This window comes from Chiroxiphia lanceolata, chromosome 12 (assembly GCF_009829145.1).
Source record: "Chiroxiphia lanceolata isolate bChiLan1 chromosome 12, bChiLan1.pri, whole genome shotgun sequence".
NCBI classification, from domain to species: Eukaryota; Metazoa; Chordata; class Aves; order Passeriformes; family Pipridae; genus Chiroxiphia; species Chiroxiphia lanceolata.
In genome coordinates, this window is record NC_045648.1 from 16,771,326 (window position 1) to 16,793,776 (window position 22,451).

The following is a 22,451-nucleotide window of genomic DNA, read 5'->3' on the forward strand; positions in this document are numbered from 1 at the left end:
GCAGCAGGAGAATGTGCCCCCACTGGTGTAAAAGAAATGGTCAGAAAACAAAAGTGATGGGAGCAGCACTGAAAAATGACCAGTACAGGAGAAGGACAGCACTGGTCATTCCTTGCAGTCCCCCAGCAGCTGCCACAGCACAGCTCCCTCTCAACACCTCTGAATGGTTATTCAGAGAAGTTTGGGGGAGGGTAAAACCTCCCTGACTCCTGCACCTTGCAAGAGCCATGTCTGCACTGGCTGTGTCTCCAGAGGCTCCAGGCTGCACCCACGAGACTGGATCTGCACTGGGAAGCAGGGGTGGGCTCCAATAAGCAATGGGAATGTGGAGCCAGCCTTGTGGCACACACTGTTCCATTCCTAGCAGTGGCTGCAGCACTGGTTCAGGGCATCAGCAGTGAATTTAGGAGGGCTGAGTGTCTCAGGGTATCTGCTTCTGGATGCTGAGCACCCTCAGCCTGGATCTCTCCAGACCACATGAATGAGAGCTGTGCAAAAGGGCAGGAAACACTCAGACCATCTACCTTGGGAGTGGAAGGGGGTTGGAATTGGATGAGCTTCCAACCCCCCCATAGCAGGGGGTTGGAACTGGATGAGCTTTAAGGTCCCTTCCAACCCAAGCCCTTCTGTGATTCCATAATTCCATGAAGTCAGGCTGTGGGTTAGTCCGTGTCTGGCCTGGTGCAGATGCAGCAGATCCCACACAAGCAGGGACTCGAGGAGTGGCTCAGACCCACACTGAAGGAACAGCAGGACTCAAGGAAGGCTGACATTGCCTTTTCTCTGCCCCAAAAATGTACTAATGGAGTGGTAAAACTGCAGCACAGGATTTGTGCCCGGGAAAGCAAGCCATGCTGTAAGAAGGGAGGGAAGGGACCAGTGCAGAGCTCCAGTGGTTTGCATTTACTATAATGAGTCTTTTCCGTGAGCTCTCCTAACCTGAGGCGGAATCATAATTCAGTGTCAGCAGTGATTATAAATGAAGCCGGATCCCTGACCCCGCAAAGCTTTGGCAGAGCAAGAAATGGGAATCAGGACACAGCATGTCAGGCAGAGGATGGAGACACCAGGAGCAGCTGCAACATATGGGATCAGGCAAGGAGAACCAGCAGGGCAGTGGGGACACTCTTCCTAGACAACGTTAGTTCTCCTTTCAGAAAGCTTTAGCACTAGGGCTGAATGACTCTGAGCATCAAATAACACTATTAATTTCTTTCTCTGCATTTTTGGTGCTTTCCCCTCCACAAAGTGAACAGGAATTCGTCTGCAGGCAAGGAGCTCTGCCAGAGCAACACGGGGTGAGAAAGTTGGGCTGTTCTGAAACCCAAAACTTCAGGGTTTCTCAGCAGCCTGTGAAGGAGTGGTGGGATGCCTCAAAACAACAAGGTTAAACTGAGCATGGGATGAAGCAAATGCAGGGCACCAACCTTGACCAATTCAGCCTTCCAAGCCTGGAGGGGAGAAGCCGGATAGGAGCCGACTCCATCAGTTTAGGGCTCAGCATGAAGTCAGAACCACGGGACCTGGTTTCCCAATCTGTGTCCCATATACCTGAAATCTCACAAAATGTAAGATTTTTGCCTCCTTTCACTAAACTTGGGTTCCCAGCACCATCACATTCCAGAATGAAGTGAGACTTGAGAATTCAGTGAAGTTTCCCTCCGTGACCACCTACGAACTGGTGACTTCCTCCAGGGAATTTGTTCAGGAGCATGCAGATGCTCCCAACAGCAGTAAACAAAATAATCTGAGGCATCAAACATTTCACAGCCCTCAGTGGGAAGACTGAATATGGAAAGGAGTCAGGAACAGATGTCTGATATCCCAGTTATTAGTTTGGATCTCTCTAAAACGCCAGGAACCTCAATCTCTGGTAGGATTAGACTGGTGTCCAAATTTTTAATGAACTATTGGTAACTGTCCCCACTAGGGAGACAAAAAATGATCTGAACATCAGGATTTCATTACAGATCCCATCTGTGGTCCAAATGGAGGATACAAACACTTTTGACAAGACTAGTGACAAAGAATTTGGCAATTGTCTCTTCTTCAGATCTGCTGGATGTGGAGAGGAAGGTGAGGAGGGAAGTGCTGAGGATCATTAGGGATGAGGTGAGGACCACGAAGCAGAATGTATTGGGATGCAATTAGAGAAAACTAATTAGAAAATTAGAAAACATCAAGGCAAAATACTGATTGTAAGGGTCTTTCAGGGTCTTTGCCACTTCCCTGGAAGTGTTCAAGGCCAGGCTGGACAGGGCTTGGTCTAGTGGAAGGTGTCCCTGCCCATGGCAGGGGGTTGGAACAAAATGACCACCTTCCAACCCAAACCAGTGTGTGATTGTGTGATTCAGCAGCACCACTTTGCTAAGGGAAAGGTAGGGAGCCATATCACCTGGAGCATCAGGAATCAGGGCTGATAACAAGTACAGGAGGCTTCTCTGTGCAGTTGCAATTGTACCTGGACGTGCCCAACCCAGCACATCCTGGCTCTGATTCAGCACTCCCAAGGTGCCCTGGCAAACCCTTACCATTGGAAAAGGCATCGGGGAAGACCAGCAGACAGGCTGGGGCAGCCCCAAAGCCACGAGTCTGCCCGTGTGTGCCATCACCCCCAGCAAGGCCAGCGGGGCTGTGCTGAGCTGTCAGCCCCACAAATACCCTCAGGCAGCACGAGAGGATGTCTGTGCTCCCAGGGGTGACCACGGCTGACCTCGGGCTGCCAGGGCTCCAGGAACCAGGGGGATCTCTCCCTGGCCAGCCCGGGAAGCGGCTGACATTGCTCTCCTGTAATTACCAGCTGCAGGAGCTCAGCCCTTCCCATCTGGCTGCGAGTCCTTCCAGCAGTCAGCAGAGCAGTGCACAGCCTGCTGTCCCACTCCCAGGAGGCTCCAGACCAAGGACTTGGAGCACTCTGCTGCCCTTGCAGTGCAGTCTCCCAGCCAGCCACCTGGCCTGCCACGATTCCCAGGATTTCATATGGAGTTGAGCACTAACGCCCCTCTCCTGGTTATGTCCCAGGCTTGTTCCCCACCGCCAGCCGGGCTTGTTCCTGGCCCTTTCTCCTGCCAGTGCTGGCATCTGAAGTTGGCAGCTGCCTCCCATCCATCAGCACATCCCCTGTTCTGTGCCAACTGTCAATTAAGCTGGCACACTGGTGCAACCTTCCCACCTTCCTGGCTCTGGAAAACATGGAAGTGCCAGCCTCAAAGGCAAGGGGCTGGCTGTTGGCTGTCAGTCAGGGTAAGCTCTGGTCCATCTGCAAACAAGTGACGGGAGCAGGAAGCCACTGTGTGGGGTGCTGATGCCCAGCTCTCATGCTGAGGAAGTGCCTCGTCTGGAACAAAATATTCTCCACCCCTTTTAGCTTGGTCTTTCCACTTCAATCACTGTGGAAATATCCTCACCCCCCCTTTTCTATTTGAAAGATCTCTCCACAGAATAGTTTCCCCCCACTTCCAGAATAGCAGAGGGAGTTTTGGGGTGGTATCCAGAAAAATGGCTGGCTAATCAAAGCAGGCACGGCTTCCCTCCAGTGACTGATTGGAGCACCGGCTCTTCTCCCTCCCTCTCGCCCATTAGCAGATCAGGGTCAATGGCTGAGCTCTGCGGCTGCTTCCCGGCCGGCAGAGCCTGCAGGGGTGGGAAGGGCAGGCTGGATGAGCTGCACACCCCGCAGCCGGTAGTCGCTCTTGGCTGGGCCCACGTTTATCAGGCGGGGAAATGGCAGAGCACTCCAGCGCTCCCGCCCCCGGGAGCTTTGCCACACCGCTCTGAGAGCCCACGGTGTGCTGGAATCCCGGGAGCAGGGAGGATGCAGCAGAAGGAGCCTCCACGGGGCTGTGCAAACCTTGCAAGGCCGAGGGTGTTCAGTGGGGGTATGACCTGCTCTGGCCTGTACGATCCCTCCTCCGTGGTGCTACTGATACCCAAGGGGCAGAGATCCATAGGCACCTTCCTGCAGTGCTGGTGAAGCTCTCCAAGGATGAGGGATCCCTCTCCCGTGGCTGTGCATGGCTGGTGGGGTGGATGCACAGCTGCATCCAGGCTGAGAGGAAGGTCCAGAGAGCTTCCAGTTTCCAGCAGCAGATGGAAGCTGCTGCCAGCAGCTGCAGGTCCCCAGTCAGCACTCTGAGAGCACGGCCACGGCTGAGGGCTGCAGATAAGGGGAGAGTGCTCTGAGATAAGGTTCCCTTTAAAGGCACCGTCTCCTGGAGGAGCTTGCTGCGTGCTGTGTCTCAGGAAGGGGGAGGAGGGAGAGGGGAAAGGCCAGAGGAACATGTTCCAGCCTGGCTCCAGACCTCCTCGTCTGCATTCCCAGCACTCACAGCGAGCCAGGATGGAAACTTCCTAAAGTGGGCTGTGTTCCTCCTTCCCTGCCAGCGGCTCAAATGACCTTGAGGAGGGCAAGGAGAGGGGCACAAAATCCGTGTATGAGAAACAGCAGCATCTTGTGCCTGTATCCCATCTCCAGCAATGTTACTGCCGTGGGACATGAGAGAAGCTCCAGGAAGGATCCCCTGAGTTCCCTGGAGCACAGCTGCACTCTTCCCACATGTCTCACAGGGTGCACTGTTTGAGGCAGCAAAGCAGGACAGAGCTGCAATCTGCTCACTGCTACACTCTGAACCCTCTCCCTCACATTGGGTAAGAGAGCTCTCCTTTTGCTTTCCATGCTGGAGAAGCCAATCTCTTCAAAGCAACAGCAAAGACCAGCTCTCCACTCTGGCCCACTTGTTCTCTGTGGGCCAAAGCACAGTCAGACCCTGGCTGAGCATGGCAAAGTAATCAATCCCCTTCCCAGTGTGCAAGACAATGCTGCTGCCAGATGGACAGCTCAAAAAAAGCGACAAGGTATTGCTGCTCAACACATTTAACATCTGTCTGACACCAGCCCTCGAGGATCAAACAGACAGTCCCATGCCAGGACAGACTGGGGGATGCAGCAGGCCTTACCCAGCTCTCCTTTCTCCTGTCTCCTGTGAAAGCCTCTTCACTCTGCTTTCCTAATGCTCGGCCGGCCTTCCCCTGTATTTCCTTCCCATTCCAGAGATGGATGGAGTCTGCCTAATGCTCAAGACAAAATACAACCGTGTCTTTCAAGTCTGGAGGGAAGAGAGCTAAAGTGAAAAGTTCTTATCTGTCCTTCTTCATACCCACAAGCCTGAGGTGATTTATCAGGGATGTCTGTGCACGCTGGCAGGGAACAGGGAGGGAGCTCAGAGTGCAGAGGGGCAAAGCTCACCCCTGTGGGGAGGGGAAGAGTCCTCTGGAGAAGGCACAGCCAACCTGAATCACAAATTTTTCTCCTCTCTCCACCTGAACACAAATGACAGCCCTTGTTATCCCTCCTGTGCATGAAAGAGTAGTGTGGGAATAGAGAGGGGAGGTGATCACGGCACAAGCTTCCCAGGACTCATGAGTGGCACAGGGCAGGGAGAGTGAAATGGGGACATACAGAGGGAGTGAAGAAGTGTTGGGCTCACATGACACCCAGAGTTCACCAGTGCATTACAACACATTTACTCAAACCCACCAGAAGAACATCCCCTCCAGCTGTGCAGTGGCCCTGACAGAAGTCTCTAAGCTTTGGCTGCACCAAGTTTGCCTCATTAACCAGTTTCAGCTTAATTCTTTGTAGCACCAGAAAACAGGCACACTGTTGGGAGAGAGTGGAATTAGTGGTGTTTGGGTGATACACACTGGAGAGGAGTCTAATCAACCCTATTCGAGGGATGGCCTCTCCAAACTGGGCTGCACTGAGCAAATCAAGAGGAATTAACACCCGGCACTTTGCTGGGTGAAAAAAAAAATATAAATGAAGAAAAAACAAACACAGCTGCTGCGTCTTAACTGCTCTCCACCCTCTCCAGGGACTTGAGGAAAAGCAGGCCTGTCAGCTACTTTAAGGGACATTATCCTCATAGTTTCTTCTCAGTGTTTACAAGGCAGCACTGCTGCTGCTTGTTTGATTGCTTGTCACTGCCAGCACAGGGAGAGGTTCTCCCAGAGTTCACCCTCCACGGGAACCAGACCTGATGTGATCCAAGGGGAGTGCAGGCTCCAGCTGCTCCCTGCTCTGGGTACAGCTTCAGGCACAGCCAGCACTGGGCAGAGAGGCAGCACAGTTCCTCCCTGAGCTCACCCCAGCACTGGCAGAGAGCAGCACATTCCCCCCTGGAGCTCACCCCAGCACTGGGCAGAGAGCAGCACAATTCCCCCCTGAGCTCGCTGCCCACAGTGTTGCTGCTCTCTCCTCCTTGAGAGCTGCACCAAGTCACTTCTCCCATCTTCAGCTCCTGGCCCACACATGACTCACTCCTTACCTCAAGAATTCCCCTCAGACCAGTCTCCTCCTGTTCCAAATCCATTTACACACTGCACAGACCATTATCCTTTCTGGATGGTCCATCCTGGCTGGATCCAAACCGGAGAAACGCACTCCTCAAGTTTCTCTTGTCTCCTAAGGCCCAGGAATCACAGATAGAGAATAACCATGATACACCATCCTCACTATGCTCATCTACCTTGGTGACCCCAAGTCAACAGGTCAAGGGAGAGGATGTTGGATACATTACAGAATAAGGAGACACTGGGGTGAGCTAAGATCAAGATATATATGTCCTACACTGGGGCAGGACTCTGCTTCCAGAGAAGAGTAGGAGCAGTGTCCCCCAGCCCTGGGGACAGGACCTGCCCAAGGGCACTCTACAGAGAACTGCATGTTCATGTCATACCTCAGTGGGATTGCTCAGGGTTTGTGTCAGAGCAGATCCCAGGCCTGGTGGCACCTCAGGAGTGTGAATGAACTGCAGCTGTTTGAGAGTTGTGAGGTGACTACACTATTGCCTTCATTTATGGCAAGGAACATTGTGGGACTACTGGCATGTGACTCATCCCGAGCCCAGAGGAAGCTGGAAGAAGAATTATGGTGGTTTCTGTTATCAGATCACATCTCTCCTTTTCTTTTCCCAGCTGTCACAAAAGGCAGAATGTTCCCCCTGATCGTTCCCCCTGATCGGGCCCTTCCTAATTCCTGGCTTCCCTCATAAATAGTGGATGAGCAAAAGGCAAAGATACCATCACCAGTTCAGCAGGGACCTGCCTGCTGCAGGGCTCTGCCAAGGTACACAAGGCCACCACTGCCACTCAACTTTCTCAGGGAAAATAGTTTTCTGTTTAAATTAACCAAACTCCGCAGCCTTCATCTCCCTTTCCCTCTGTACATGGAGATGTGCCCTTGCCTGTGAGGATTTTGAGTGTGTCACTAGACTAAAATGCTCTGTGTGGTGCAACCCATGTCAGGAATTGCTGGGGTAGGAAGGGAGGCACGTTAAGGAAAAGAAGGGCCATTACCTCACTCTCTTAAATTTTATGGCACAGTCTTGTTGGGGAACTTCTGGACAGGCATTATCCAGCTCACAGCTCTGGCAGCTGCTGTTCTGCAGGACTTCTGGCTTAGGAAGGGGAGAAGACACAAGGCAGGAATAGTTCCCAAAATATCCCTAACCATGTTGGAGTAGAGAAGGTGACAGACGCTGGAATAGCAGAAAACAGGGGCCACACATTCCTTGGAATGAAAAACTGGGGTGAAGATCAGCACCTTTAGAATCCCTCCCTGGTGAAGTAGTGCTTGAATGAAATGAATAAAAAGGTTCTTGTACTGAAGTTCTAGATGCACTTCCAGGTCCTTTTCCAAGATGGAAAATTTTGCCATGCATTGCAAAGAGATTTCAGAATTATCTTCCATTCTAATGTGACTCTGGGAATGTGGAAATTGCCTCACTCTTTTCCCTCGCCCTTGGGGTATTCCTGCTTAATCAAAACTGGGAGAGGGGGGAGTTAAAGTAGAAAAGGAAGCTTAAAAATATGCATCCTTATGAGAAAAGCAAGAATAAAATGTCATCTCAGCTCTGAAAAAGTTACCACATTGATTTCTGCTTCATAAAAATGAGGTTAAGTTGAATGCATTAAGCTGGCAAACTGGATAATTGCATGTCCTGAAACTGTCTTCAAAACAGCTCTTTTCACAGCAGTGCTCAGAAAATAACTTCATCAATACGGCTCCTGCCCATTAAACCTTCACACACCTCTCTGTGCCTGGCTCAGGAGTGAAGCTTGTCCTTCCCGAGAAAGACTTTTTCTTCCTTTCACCTCAAACTAGTGGGGAGAGTGAGGCTGTTTTACATCCATTAGCATTTTTCTGGCAAGAAGGAAAGAGGGTGAAAACCAAATGTTTTCCAACACACCGTGTGTTGCAGAGTCTGGCACTGTGGCTGGCAACTTCTTCTCTGGAGTGGAAGCAAGAACTGCTCAGAGCCAAAGCTTGGCCTCAGGCTTTGCTGCCTTGTGGAAGAGCACTCCTTCCTTCCCCAGCCAGCTGAGCCCTCGTGCAGCCCCTGACCTTTCTGCAGGGCTGACACTGCCCTGTCCCCTTCCCCAGCACACAGCACTTGGAAAGCCAGGAGCTTGCCTTTGGCTGCCTCATTCGTGGCAACACATCCCTTCCTCAGCCCGCAGCATCACCTGGTGGTGCTGAGGTCTGAGTGCTGCCCTCCATCCCAGCCAGCCGGGGCTGGAGAGGGGCCCGGGCTCTGCTGGAGCTCCCCAGCACAGCCCCTGCCAGGGGGGTTGTGCCTGCAGACAGTGAGGTGTGAGGGGTATTGACCATTGGATGCTCCCTCCCTCCAGCTCTATCCACTCACGAGAATAAAACGGACTGGGTCAGTCCCACCCCCGTGGTGTCAGTGAGCCTCAGAGTGCCCAGCAGCTCCACATCTAAACAGCTGGCCAGATACAGATCCTTTTCCAGACTCCAGCCTCTTAATGACACCAGTGAGTGGGGTATTTTTGTCTCCCTGCTGGCAGAGATTTGCTCTCACTCCAACCCCAGCAGGAGGAGCTATTTGGGTCCCCATGTGGCACTTCCCCCTGCCCAGTCACTGGCTCAGAGCCCATGAGGATGCTCTGTGGGGAGATGAAAGAACTGACTTCAATCTCTCTTGGCAAGAAGCAACTCCACGCTGCCACGCTCCAGAATCCCCTTTTCTTCCTCCTCCACCAACCAAGATGATTTTTTAACATGGTCCTATTTGGGCCAAGTTTCTGCCTCATTCACACAACTTACACATTTGGCACGTTCCTTTCCAGCCCAGTCTTGCTGAATACAAGAAGTGAGGCGAGGAAATGCTGTTCCCTTCAGCTGTCTCATTAAAGTTTTCCACTTGATATGAATGCAATCAATAGCGCCTTCCTGGAAGAAGCTTCAACGAGAGGAGCGATTAATGTGCAACCACTTGCCAAGGCTAATGTGCCTCAGACAAACTGGCCTTACAGTGTGGGGTGAGGCTGGCAGAGCACGACTCCCACACCGCTGAGGGACAAACCCACATCTGGCAGTGCATCAGCAACCCAAATGGTTACAGGATCTCCCTCTGGATGGTTCAAAAGCTGCATCAGCACTATCTGTATGTGCCTCACATACACCCTGTGATATGCTGGACAAGGCTGTGTGGGCTGGTTTGAGCTCACACACAGCCTGAGGTGCTCAGTGCCAGCTCCAGAGGGTGCCCCTTCCAGGCTGGCCATCACAGTGCTCCTTCTATGAAGCACAGTCCTAAGGAGGTGTAAATCTGTTCCTATGCATTCAAGGGAACTGGGCACTGCCACTGCTGGTTCCTGAGCTCCCAGGATTTTGATGTGATTTAGAAGGCTCCCAGAAGTTTCCTTACACTTTGCCATCAGAATACAGGGTTGACAAGATCCCTCTTCCTGCTACCATACCTGCTGCCCCTCTGCTGCCCTGGGGAGGCACATCTGCAGAGCTGTTTCCAGCTCTGGGCTCCTCGGGATGGGAGGGACACGGAGCTCCTGGAGTGGGGCCAGTGGAGGCCATGGAGATGATGAAGGGACTGGAGCATCTCCCTCACAAGGAAAGGCTGAGGGAGCTGGGGCTGTTCAGCCTCCAGAGGAGACACCAAAAGGGGTCATCCATGTCTCTCAATGCCTGCAGGGAGGGGCCACAGCATGGACCAGGATCTGCTCAGGGGGGCCCAGCAATGGGACAAAAGGAAGGGGCAGGAACTGGTGCCCAGGAAATTCCACCTGAACATGAGGAAGAACCTCTTTGCTGTGCAGTGACTGAGCACTGAACAGATTGTCCAGAGAGGGTGTGGAGTCTCCCCACTGGAGATATTCCAGACCTGTTTGGACTCAATCCTGTGCCGTGTGCCCTGCAATGACTCTGCCTGAGCAGGAGGATGGGACCAGATCTGTGGTCCCTTCCAGCCTGACCCATCCTGTGACTCTGCTGTAGGTCACACTTCCCCAGTCCCCATGTGACAGTCACACTACAGGCTGGACCCAGGGTCCTGCAGCACTGCAGCTGGAGCAAACCCCATCAATAAAGCTCCATGGTATTAAATCTTGGAAAATGACACTGGCAGGAGGAATCCTCCTGCCAGACTCCAGCACTTCTCCTTTGAGGACCCTCTGTTATTGCAACACAACAGCAATAACAAAGCCTGCCAGACCCCCCCTCCAGAAACAATGGCCTGAAGGAAAATGAGAGGCAGCTGGCACGACATGGGCATTGAGCTGCAGGCAGCTGGTGCTGGCAGAGGAACAGGGAGACGTGAGCTCCCCAAGAGAAAGGGAAACCTACACTGTGTCCAGGGAAGGGACACGTACGGAGGAGGCCGGGAGGAGGCTGAGGGAAGAGGAAAATGAAGCACTGGAGCAGCAACCAGCTCTCACAGTGATTAGAGATCATTAGGAGACCAGCCTGGCTCTTTAGAAACCCTTCACAATTCCATCCCAGCATGAAGGCACAGACTGAGGGACCCTGTGACCCTGAGAACCAGAACCTGGGCACAGGCAGGACCCTTTTATTAATGTTCCTCACACCCTGGTCAGGGGGGACTTCACTTCAGATGGGGGGAAATTTAACCACCTTGCTCCTGCCACAGGGAGCCTGAGGCTCCCCAGGGCCAGTCCCAGCTGATTTTGTCAAACAGGCACCTGTCTGGTAAGAACAGATCAGAGAAAACACATCCCTGAAACAGCAAATGACTTTCACTTGCTACAAGCTGGATCTGAACTACTGACCTAGAGACAAATGGCTCTGTGCCCTAATCCCAAGCCCCCAAGCCATGTATTCCCTGATCATACCCTGCTGTTGACAGAAGACACATTAAGCACTGCCAGAAGGTGACTGTAAAAAAAATAAAAGGCTTTTTCCTTTTTATGGCAAACTCTGTGGCTGCACAGCTATTCAAATATTTGCCTGGCTCCTTATAATTCATTAGAACCCATTTTTGATGATATTCTCTTTGAAACTGTATTCCCAGGGCCCAGGTGGGAAGCTGAATTTGCATTAGAGCAGTAGAACTTCCTGCTAAAGACCAACTTCCCCAAACAAACTGTTCTTTCTCCCGACAGGTAACGTGGCACAGGGCAGGGGACGGATCCCTGGATGCCCACGGGCAGGAGAGGGAAAATGTCATGTACAGGAATGGAGAACATCTGTCTCCTCCTGTTGTCTGCTCTCCCTCCACAAGGATGTTGTGCTGCAGAAGTGAAAACGGCTCGATGTAAAAGGCTGTGGTAAAAAATCTTGAACAACCTTCTACTAAAATGTCAACAAGAGGGTTTTCGCCATTGATTTCAGTGCAGGATTCTCTCTGAGAGGAAAAGATGCTTCAAATTTTGGGTCACTTTGTGCAGTGAGAATGAAAACTTATTATTGTAACTGGCATTATGGTTCTAATAAGCTCCTGTAAGGACATTAAGACCAATGCCTGATAAAGCTGCCTTCAGAAATGAGGTAATGCAAATTTAGGACAAAACCCAGCCCATTCGCCCCTCCTGGCCACATTACCAGTGTTTGTGGAGTCTGATTTTCCTCAAGGGTGGTCAGAGGTTGTAATGAGTTACTCTCCTGGGTCTGCCTTGCTATTTAACGTGACAGAATTGCAAATCATATCGATAAAAAATCTGTTCAGCTATTCTGAAGTGCCCGTGGAACGGGACCCTGCTGTGCCGCTCGGGAACAATCATTCTGCCCGGCTCCTCCCCTCCCAGGAACCACTTAAGGATTTGGCCTAACATCACATCCCCCAGGCCACTAGCCATGTTAATTTAATTTAATTTAAGAAAGGCTACAAATAGGTCAGAAGAAACTAAGGGAATCAGCAAATCAAAATGAAAATCAGTTGGGAGCCATGTCCTCCTGGCCTACGGAAGCTCCCTCCTAGTCCTTCCACACAGGCCCTCCAGCCTTTGAATCAATTTTCTGAATATCTGAGTCTTCTTAAAAGTGACATCATCTTTCAGATGATGCAATCTGTGCCGAGTTTTTACTGGGAAGTTGTTACTGGCACCTGAGAAGATGCATTTCCTCCGTTCTAAAGCTTCTAAAGCTAAAGTAAAGCTTCTCTGTAATATGGAAACCCTGGGGAATAAAACAACGACACTCAGGCAAGTTTGCAAATTTTCAATGACATAATAATTTGAAAATCATCAAATTGTCCTTTTCTTCAGGTTTCAGCTGCAATACCCAAAACCTACAATCTGAAAAAATCCTCATTTATGATAATCTTATCATTGTGATATATATCAAAACCAGATAGTTCCTTTCCTCCTCATCATAATCGCTCCCATAGGGTCTGAAATCAAAATATTTTGGTTATCTTAGCCTGTGTGCTATTTGGAAACCAATTTACAGGAGCAGGATTTTACTGTTGTTCCAATAAATGTTCCTTGTTCCTAAGTCAAAATAGTCTGATCTTAAATATAGGTTGCTGCATCCTGGCACCAAACACGGGGGTAGATGCTGTGCATAAAACAGGGAAAGCTCAGCAAACTGCTCTTAGGGAAAAAATCATATACAATCCCTTTTGCTTATGAAAACCTACAGAGGTTTTTTTTGTCTAACACTGCCCAGGATGGTTTGTTTTGATTGAGCCCATGGGTTACATGGTGTTTGTGCCTCCTTTCTTTCTGCCAGGTGACCTTGGGGTAAGGTTTGTAGGATGTTCATGTTTGGAATCTGCCTCCTCCGAACGGTTTCTCAGCCCAGCAGTGGAACTCCCTGACCCTGGGACAATGTACCTCCATGTCCACAGGGCCAAGAGCCATGGACCAACCTGGGCACCCCAAGAGCTGCTGGAGCGGTTCCAAGGCCGAGGTGACGAGAGTTGCCCTGGGCAGGGACACGGCACGGCTGGAGCAGCCCTGTTTGGTCTGCCCTGGCAGGACAGCTTCACAATCCCACTGTGCCAGCCCTCCTGCACCTCTGCTGCTGGCCTTGGGAGCTCCCAGACACTGGAGTTTGTGATCTGGTATTGAGGCAAGCGAGGCTCCAGCCAGTCCGTGTACACCTGCCTACACAGCAATCAAGCTTCCTACTGCAGGGGAGACACGGCAGACACTTCAAAAAGACTCTATTTATATTCTGCCCTACTGGTAAATTCATTCGTGGGGCCACTCATGCAAAATGCATAATGCAAATGAAACTGCTACATTTGGAATTAAGCTTATTTTCGTACTCCAGTGAACACGAGTGCATTAGGTTGTTTTTCTTCCTTTTTAGTTTCCTTTTCTCTTCAGGTTGTTTGCCCAGCTGAAGTCCCCACAGCACTTCTCTGAGATCTGGGGGTGGATGTCAGAGCAGTCTGCTCTGAGCCACAACGGAGCAGGCACTTCAAACCCCTGGCTCTGGATCCCACGGACTCCTGCCTGGCATTGATCTGGAACTGATGAGAGCCTGGCTGCTTTACAGCACTGCAGCCCTCGCCGAGGCTGCTCTCCCCTCACTGCAGGGGGAGTGATAAATTCATGCAGAACATGGACAATTGCAGGGAAAGGCACGGAGAGGCTCACTGAGAACTCAGGAAGTGACCACTTATCCCTGTACTCACTCCCAGTCCCACTAATGCACAGCTGTAATGTTCTGGGAGGCTGAGTAAGGAGAGAACACTCTGAGTGTGCCGAGTCCTCCTCTGCTCCTCACACAGGACTCAGTCCCAGCACTAGTTATGAGCGAGGCAGCAGCAATCCCTCTGTCAGAAGGCACTGCCCCAGCAGGGGAGTGGGATGTGCAGGGGAGTGAGATGTGCAGGCTCTGCCCAGACACAACACCCCACCCTCCCTCAGTGACTGGTCCACCCACCTGTGTTAACTCTGCCTCACTGCCCTACACACACTCCTCTGGTCCACACACACCCTCCCCTCCAGAGGACCAGTGTGCCCTACTCACATCTCCTTTTTAGCTTATCTGGTCATATGCAAAGAGCCTAAGAGAGAAGGATACTACCTAGATGATGAGACGCAGAGTGGGACAGTGGGGGGACCACAGGAGAACAGGCCTTCAGTCACTCCCTCTCCCAAGAGTCCTTCTGCTTCTTTAACTCTGCACAGCAACCTGCCCCTCATATACACCCTGAGGAGGTCTAGTCTGACACTGCTCCGTCCTGCAGGAATGAACACTTCCAGATCACCACTGATCGGTGCAGTGAGGAAAGATTAATGTGGACTTTCAGACACAGATCATCTGTAGGCACTTCAGAGTGAGAGGAAGAAAGGACTGTCAGTGTGGTTCCAGGGAGCACAACTCCCACGCAAAGATGAAGCAGCACTTCTCTTCCCTGTCTCCCCGTTGCTTTGTAGCAGGCACTGCACCAATGGTGAGGGATCACCCCTTCCTCTGCTTCCCTCCCCCATGTGAGAGGGTGGGAAACCTCCCAGTATTAAACTCTCTCCAGGAAACTGCTGCTTGGGTTGAGCCCTGTTTGACAAAAAGACTATCGTGTTTGGTCTGGCAGGCTCTGCAGTGCATAACAGAGTCTGCATTGCAGTCCCAAACTGCAACCCAGCACCATCTGGCCCTTCCACAGGCAGCACTGCATCGCTCCAGGGAGCCTGTTCCTCGGGGGGGTCTGGAGAGCACCCGGCTGTGCTGCCCCAGCACCCATGACAGCAGCAGGAGGGAGCAACATCCCACAAATTGGGTTTGAGAATCAAACTAGAAATGGCTGCTCAGTCAAACTATGAGGAGCAAGAGAGGGAAAAGCACTGATTTGCTTTCATTTCATAATTTCTTAAAACAAATTCAGTACAATCAAAAGCAAATATACTTAAATCCTCTTCAACCACCTTGTGGAAAGGAAGTCAAGGAGCAGAGACAAGCAAGCAGAGAGCTCTGCACTGCTGTGGGTACCTGTAAATCACTGTGAAGGAACTACTTTAACAACAGCCTAAGCCACCAACTTGCCTTTCCTGAGTGCTCTCAGAGTGGAGGACAAAGAAGCAATGCAGCCATGGGACAGGATAACAGACCTGCAGCTATTCCACTGCTCTCAGCCTCCAGCCTCTTGAGTCACACTGGGAAGGACACTCCTGCTTTTTTCATCTCCACCTCTCTGTGCACTTCCTGCCTGTGCTACAAAGCAAATGAACCTCGTAGGGAATTCTTGTGGCTGTCTCTCCCTCAGCACCCTCGCAGCACCTTGCACAATGTCACCCCAGACCTCAGCAAGGCGTTACGCTCTGCTCTGAGTGAGGCACTCACAAACTACAACACCACAAAGGTGAAGCCTGAGATTTGTAAAGTATGCCCCAGTGCTCTCCCTGAGTCTGCCACGCTGGAGGAGGGGTCGGTTCAGCTCTGCCATAAATTAGCGTTCTGACAGCTCGGTGCAATCCAGCCATGACTTGCATGGCTGCTTTCCCTTCACGTTCCCAGGAGCACGCTCCGCATTAGATCATGCTCTGCATCAGGCTCTGCTCCAAAGCAGAAGAGAAAGTATGGGGAGGAAGATGAAATTGCCTTGACCAGCTTTCCTTGTCCGGAAAATATGCTCCTGAGGTGTGGAGAAAGACGCAGGGAGCTTTCTCTCTGCTTTGGAGAGCACGGAGACAGGAAAAAATAACTAATTTTCAAGGTACTTGAAAGGTTGCACCTTCACTCACGTTATGCCTGACAACTCACCCTGCATCCTGGAGCTCCCCTGGGAACAACACAGGGTCCAGGGGTGGTAGTAGGGATCTGGCTTGCACTGGACCTTTATGTCTTTAAACAGACTCTATTTGTCTGCAGATTGTTCTTTCTTCCTCTTCCCCTTAAGAGAGTGTCACAGAATTTAGACAGCAAGGTTATAATACATCACCATGCTTCTCTCTTTATTCAAGAGATAAGCACATAGAAGAAGCAGATGGTAAACAGATGCCACAGGTCCTGCAAATCAGCTGTCTCTAGACCTTTCCTCTGAGCTGTTTCTGGCCCTTTTGGGGCTCTGGGAGGGCAAGCCCTCGCTGTCTGGGTAACTGCTCTGCTCACAGGCAGCTCTATCACTACACACTTCCTGCAAGGGGTCCTGCTCTCCTCCCAGCCCACACAACATCTCCACACATCATCTCAGTGATGATCCTCCAGCCGACAGCACAGTCTCAAGTGCCTAAGTAACAAGATGCAGAAGGCCCTCTTGGGAACCTGCGAAAAACAAAGCACTAGGCCCCAGCCACAACTGTTTAGCAATGGCATAAAGGAGGGGAGTGGGTATTCAAAGCAAGCACTTTTGCAAGGGAAGATTTAGAAGTCAGTGCCCTAGAGGCTGTGCTCACCTCCTCCCACTGGTGGATGTAGCGGATGAGCCGGGAGAGCCTCAGCAGCCGGAGCAGGCTCAGGATCTTGGTGAAGCGCACGATGCGCAGGGCCCGGGCCGTCTTGTACACCTCCGAGTCAATGCGGGTCTCCACGATCAGGAAGATATAGTCCACGGGGATGGAGGAGATAAAATCCACCACAAACCAGCTCTTGAGGTACTTCATCTTGATCCTCTGTGGGTCCAGGATGATCTCGGTGTTGTCCTCCACCACGATGCCTGTTCGGAAGTTGAGGACAAGGTCGATGAGGAAGAACGTGTCCGAAACCACATTGAAGACAATCCATGGGGTAGTGTTTTCATCCTTGAAGAAAGTGATGCCCACAGGGATGATGATCAGGTTCCCTACCATCAGGAGCAGCATGGTCAAATCCCAGTAAAACCTGGACAGCAAGACAGAGACATGTGAGATCAGCCATAGAGCGGGAGATCAGGGAGCCCGGGTCAACCGAACTAATGAACTAATACATCTCTGCTGTCAGTCACTCCCTTCACTGCTGCTCTGCCTGGTGCACAGAGGGCACAAGCTGCTAATTAAGTAATTAATATCACAGGAACACTCATCCTCTGGCTTTGAGGGTTCAGAAAGGATTGAGGGAACTCAGTGCACGGCTGGCCATGCCCACTTGGAAACTTTCACTGGGACTTGGGAGCTGCCCCAGAAGAGACTGACAAACCTGCACTTATTACAGCAACTGTTGGGTAAGGAGAGAATTTGGAAGGCCTCAGTTTGTATGTCAGTAAAGCCATTTGGGGTCAAAATCATCAAGCTGATCCTTCTTTAGAAGCAGCCAGCACTGATAGCATTGGGATCAGGATGGAACTGGAGACCGGGCTGTCATCTACAGGGCTCAGTTCAGATTTCCTGCTGAGCCAAGCTTACATGGAGCCTGGACTTCAGGACTTAGTCCACACTCTATAGACTCCTGTGTTGTACAGAAGTAATCAATAAAGCTCGGAGTCACGTGCCTGGAAATATCTATTTCATTTCTAAGGAAAGTAACAACAACATTTAACTGCTGTTCCATGAAGCACAGTCTCCAAGAAGCTTATCTTCACCTCAGTGGCAAGTCAATATTATCCAGTGGACCTTACAATAACATCCCTTTTTGTTTTGAAGGTACACACAGTCTGAGTATAATCCCTAATTTATTTGTTTGGGATTTTTTTAAAGATTTTTCCACGGGTATTGGTGTAAAAGATACACAGTCAGATAATGTGGTCACAGCTCAGCCAGAGTGAGGACTAAAACCTTTCCTGGGCGTCAGTTTGTTGAGGAGCCTCACTGCCCAACACAGTGGTGCTCCAGTCCCCTCCAAATGTTTCACATGTAGAGATGCCAATGTACTGTGGACTCCCATTGCCAAGATTTCATCAGCTCCACTTTGTATTCTATGGGGCAGCCACTGTAATATTGTGAGATACCACAACTAACTTGTCACAGTAAATGAACAACTAACAGCAGTGATGGCACTGGAGTGACTCTGGATTTACAGCGATTTAACAGAGGAAAGTGTTGAGTTTGCTGAAGGACACGCACATGCTGCTCCTCTGCCTGACACATTACAGTCCAAATCACTGAAATGTTTTAGGAGAACTGGATTTGTTTTAAAGCTCCTCAAGCTCTACCTTTGTTAATGGTTGTTCATTTAAAACCTGAGCCTTGGACCAGACTGAGCTGCTGCACAACAGGATCTCTATAGCAAGGCAACAACACTGGTTTGTTAAACTCTCAGCAGGAAAACTAAAAGGGCAGAATATGCCTTAAAAGCCTTCTCCGTACAGAGTCTCTCTTCCTGGTAAGAACACAACACTTTAAAGCACCTAAAAGCATACTTAAGATTCCAGCTATTGCACCTGTACAAACAGGGTCACCAGCAGCACACCAGCAATTCTCAGAATCACTCAGCAGAGGCTGATGGGAACTGATTTCAGAATAAGCAAAGTTATTCACTAACGAGGTTTCTAAAAATGTCATCAACTCCCTCTTCCTTGCTCTCAAGGTGCCATGGCCCTGCAGGGAAGGGAACATGCAACCCTTCCCTCAGTCTGGAGGTACAGTGGTGCTGGTAGCACCCGGCACCGAGATTTGTCCGTGTGGCTCTAAGAGCAAGGCCGTGTCACACAGCAATATGCATTAATATAAATCCATGTTGTGATCTTCCTTATTAAGGGCCCGAGATGATGCTGCAGCTTTCCCGGGCAATTAATCTCGATAATCGCACAATGGCAGGAAGTCTGGAAGCAGTGTGTGCATTATTACTGAAAATAAATAACCTCCCAGCCATCTTTAATGTGCCCTCGGGGATAAAGGAGGAGATATGCACAAAGAAAATGAGTTTTCCCAAGTTTCAAATTAATGGCATGAACCAGGCATGGCCAGGCTTGCAGAAAGTGGCTTTCTTCAGAGATCTTTGGATTTTGTGCCTCTTCCTTTTATGCTGGGTGGTGATTTCCATACTTAGTGACACCTGGGGACACTGACAGCAGTGGCAGGATGGCTCCTAGTTAAAGGAAGACGTTTTCCAAACACACAAGCCCAGTGAAATGCTTTCTGCCTGACTGGGGCACATCCTGCTGCCCTGGCTTCTCTCAATCAGCTGTCCTGCATCCTGATTTCCAGCATTTCTCACTCTTCCCGTTCTAAGCTCCTCAAACTCCCTTCCCACAGGCTCTTCTCTCCCAGTCTGCTGGTACTGCTGACCTGCCCATGGAGAGTCATGGTCTGCAATGTGGGCAAGAGAGGTGAAGTGCTGAAATTCATGGCCATGTGTTTCTTACACCCCAGCTCTCCTCAAGGGGGTACCAGTGACCTGAGATTACTGCCACAGGCTCCCCTCAGTTCTGAGCTCCAGGGCCACCACTTACAAACTACAGAAGGTAAATTTTGTACCCAGGGCATCCCTGCTAACAGAAGGGTATCCAAGGTGTCAAGGAGGATGTAACCTTTGGGCTCTAAGAAGGAGGCAGAAAAAGCTGGAAACCACCAGGAATCTGGTCTGCACACCAATTCCAGAACCCACCTTTACAATATAAACCTAGAAGTTTAAATTTGACTATTAAGATCTGCACAGTTCCTGCACATTTCCATCTTACCCATGTATGAAGTAGGATCTGCTCAGGGTGGCATCCCTGGATTTAGACTGAATTAGACTCCTGGGGACCACACCACCTCAGAGGTCTAATACCATCCATGTGTCATGTTGTGTTTACTCTCAGGAACATCTTTTCACTCCCTGTAAATTATTGGCCACAAAGACTAACGGTGCATGTGATGTATGTAAGGGCAAGCACCAGCTATTAATAACCCATATTTTCTGTATTTCTGTTGTTCCTTTCACCCAGGGATTCCACGGAGCTGACAGTGATGAAATTGGCTCCGCTGCACCCATGAGAGGCAGATGGAGTTATTATCCCTGTCTTGCAGATAGAGAAGCCACATGGCAAAATTAAGAGCATGGGATTTGTCCACGGAAGTCTGAGGCTAAATAAGGGTTAGGACTTGTATTTGATTGTTGAGTCTAACCAGATCTGAAGCTATTCATATGGTTTGCAAAAGAGCTTAACAGAGATGCATCTCTTGGGCATCTTCCTTGATATCCTGTGTTCTTCTCACTTCTCTTCCTGTTTTCAAAAGCCTACATAAAAAATTAATAAATATGAATGTATTGTTTTATTATAGTTGACTCAGTGCAACTGAACAGCTCACAGCACAGGGAACAGCCAGCACTATATAAACCAGATGTCTTGTTCAAACACACTTCGTTCTTATACTACATCCTACTCTCTGCACGCTTCTTGGATCTGAAAATCACATTTTAACATGCACTGCTACCCCCGATCTTTTAATTCCTAATATATTATTTAAACAGAATGCGTCTGAGAATTAGTGTGGCAGAGACACTTCAAGAATATACGCTCCTTAAGCACTGCTGGTGTCGCTCAGCTGATCTGACAGTCTGTACACTTTGTAGGTATTAATTTGTGCATTTTGAACATCAGATCATCTTTCTGTTCCGTCTAGCGCATACTGTAACAGCAGGCCAGGAATATTGCTTTTGGGAGTAATTGTAAAATTAAATAAACCTTGATTTTTCAAAACTATTCCATGGTGCAGTGCGACCAGTTACAGTGCAGGAGCTCAGGAAAGGCTGTGAGGAACTGGAGAGGAAGCAATGGATCTCAGAGGATAGAGGTGAGCCCAGTCAGCACCTCTGGTCAGAACAGCACTCAAACCCTGCCCTGGAGTGGGGCACATTTGTGGCCTCACCTTCTGTTCTGGCCCTGTAGTGTTTGTACTGTCAGGAGAAAATAGACTTGAGCAACCTCACCTCTAAATTAACAATGCTTTTTGGATGTTTCCAGCTCCTGCTGAAAGGCAGCCAACTCTGGGTTGAAGCGAGGCACTGCCTCAAAAGGAAGCAAAAATAAAAATGCACCTAACTGGAAATGCCAGGGAGCCAGGATACTCTCCCCAGCAGTGGAATTTAGCTCAGACGCCGTGGCCAACCTTGCTAACCTTACAAGAACAGCTCTTCAATGAACAGATCTGGTTCAAACCAAAACCAAACACAAATCCAGTTGCTCTCCCAAGGCTCGGTGCTCTCTCCAGAAACAGACTGCCACCTACTGAGTCCCACATGGAATCTCCATCCTCTGCTTCGACGGGGAGGAATTGCTCCTTAATTCCTTTAAAGAGCTGCTGAAAACCTGCCCTTTTCCCCGGAGCAGCAGCTCCCTTCCCCCGCTCTTGATTGCAGTTGAATTAGACACTGCTGTGCTCACCACCAACTATCCTGACAGAAAGGAGGTCGCCCTGTAATTCCCAGCACTGCAAGTGGGGCTGGAAATAGAAATCATCTTTCGTAAAGAGCATATTAGCACATGCCAGGGTGGCTGGAGCCACAGTGAGAGGAAAGTTTACTCCAGAAAGCAGCCATTCACAGAGGAATCTGAACATAGAGGAGAGGGAAAGAGAAAAAGCAGGAAAAAATCCTTCCCTGTCTTTGGAAGCATTGCTTCTCCCAGACAGGAGTAGGCGTATTTCTGCCTGAGAGTTACAAACTTTGCTTTATCGCTGAGATAATGGGAGGAACACGGTGATTCACTGCTCCTAAACACACTAAGGGACACTTAACCAGCTACTGAATCCAGGAATTCATTTGTGAGTAGAATTCATTTATTTATAGGGAGTTACTCAAACACCTGTGTGCTTGGAAACCTCTTTGCCATGAACAGCCACCAAAGAGACAGTCAAATGACTTACAAAAATATTCTGAACGCTCTGTAATGGGAAAAGACCGGCTAAAGGAAAAGACAAACAGTTTTAATTCCTTCTGACCGGTCTATGCAAATAGTATTCGTCCTCTGCCATGCTGAATAAACCTCCTGAGAGCATTAGGGATTAGCTGTGCGTTAGGACAGCAGGAGGAGAAGAGCTCTGCCGTGCCCCAGCCTCCTCCAGGATTCCCTGGACGCCTGCTTCGGCAGCGCCGGCTGCTCCTCCTCCAGCCCCGGGTCCAGGGCTCCCACTGAACGCCCTGCTGTGCAAACACACGGCAGGGTGGAGATCCCGCGGGGCTGGGGCGAGGGACAGGGCTGTCCCCAGGTCGCCTGCATCCACCGATGCTCCAGCTGCCTCCTCCCGGGGCCTGGGAAGGCAGGGCTGGAGCTGGCACCACTCATTCCCCTCTGGACTGGGATGGTGAGGCCGCCGCGGTGCCGCGGCTGAACCAGTCAGAGGGACGGGGGTTACTGGGATGGGTGTTACTGGGATGGTTACTGGGATGG

At 50.3% G+C, this 22,451-nt stretch overlaps 1 protein-coding gene across 2 annotated transcripts in view; it reads right to left on the reverse strand.

Annotated features, from left to right (window-relative positions):
- Positions 1-22,451, reverse strand: part of HCN4 (hyperpolarization activated cyclic nucleotide gated potassium channel 4) — a 106,798-nt gene that overhangs the window by 60,231 nt on the left and 24,116 nt on the right. For both annotated transcript variants that reach the window (XR_004359219.1, XM_032699816.1), the window contains exon 2: positions 16,621-17,044. Coding sequence is in view for 1 of the 2 variants with exons in the window: in XM_032699816.1 (XP_032555707.1) it covers positions 16,621-17,044 (424 nt within the window). In the remaining variant the exon portion in view is untranslated. The remainder of the gene's footprint in view (positions 1-16,620; positions 17,045-22,451) is intronic.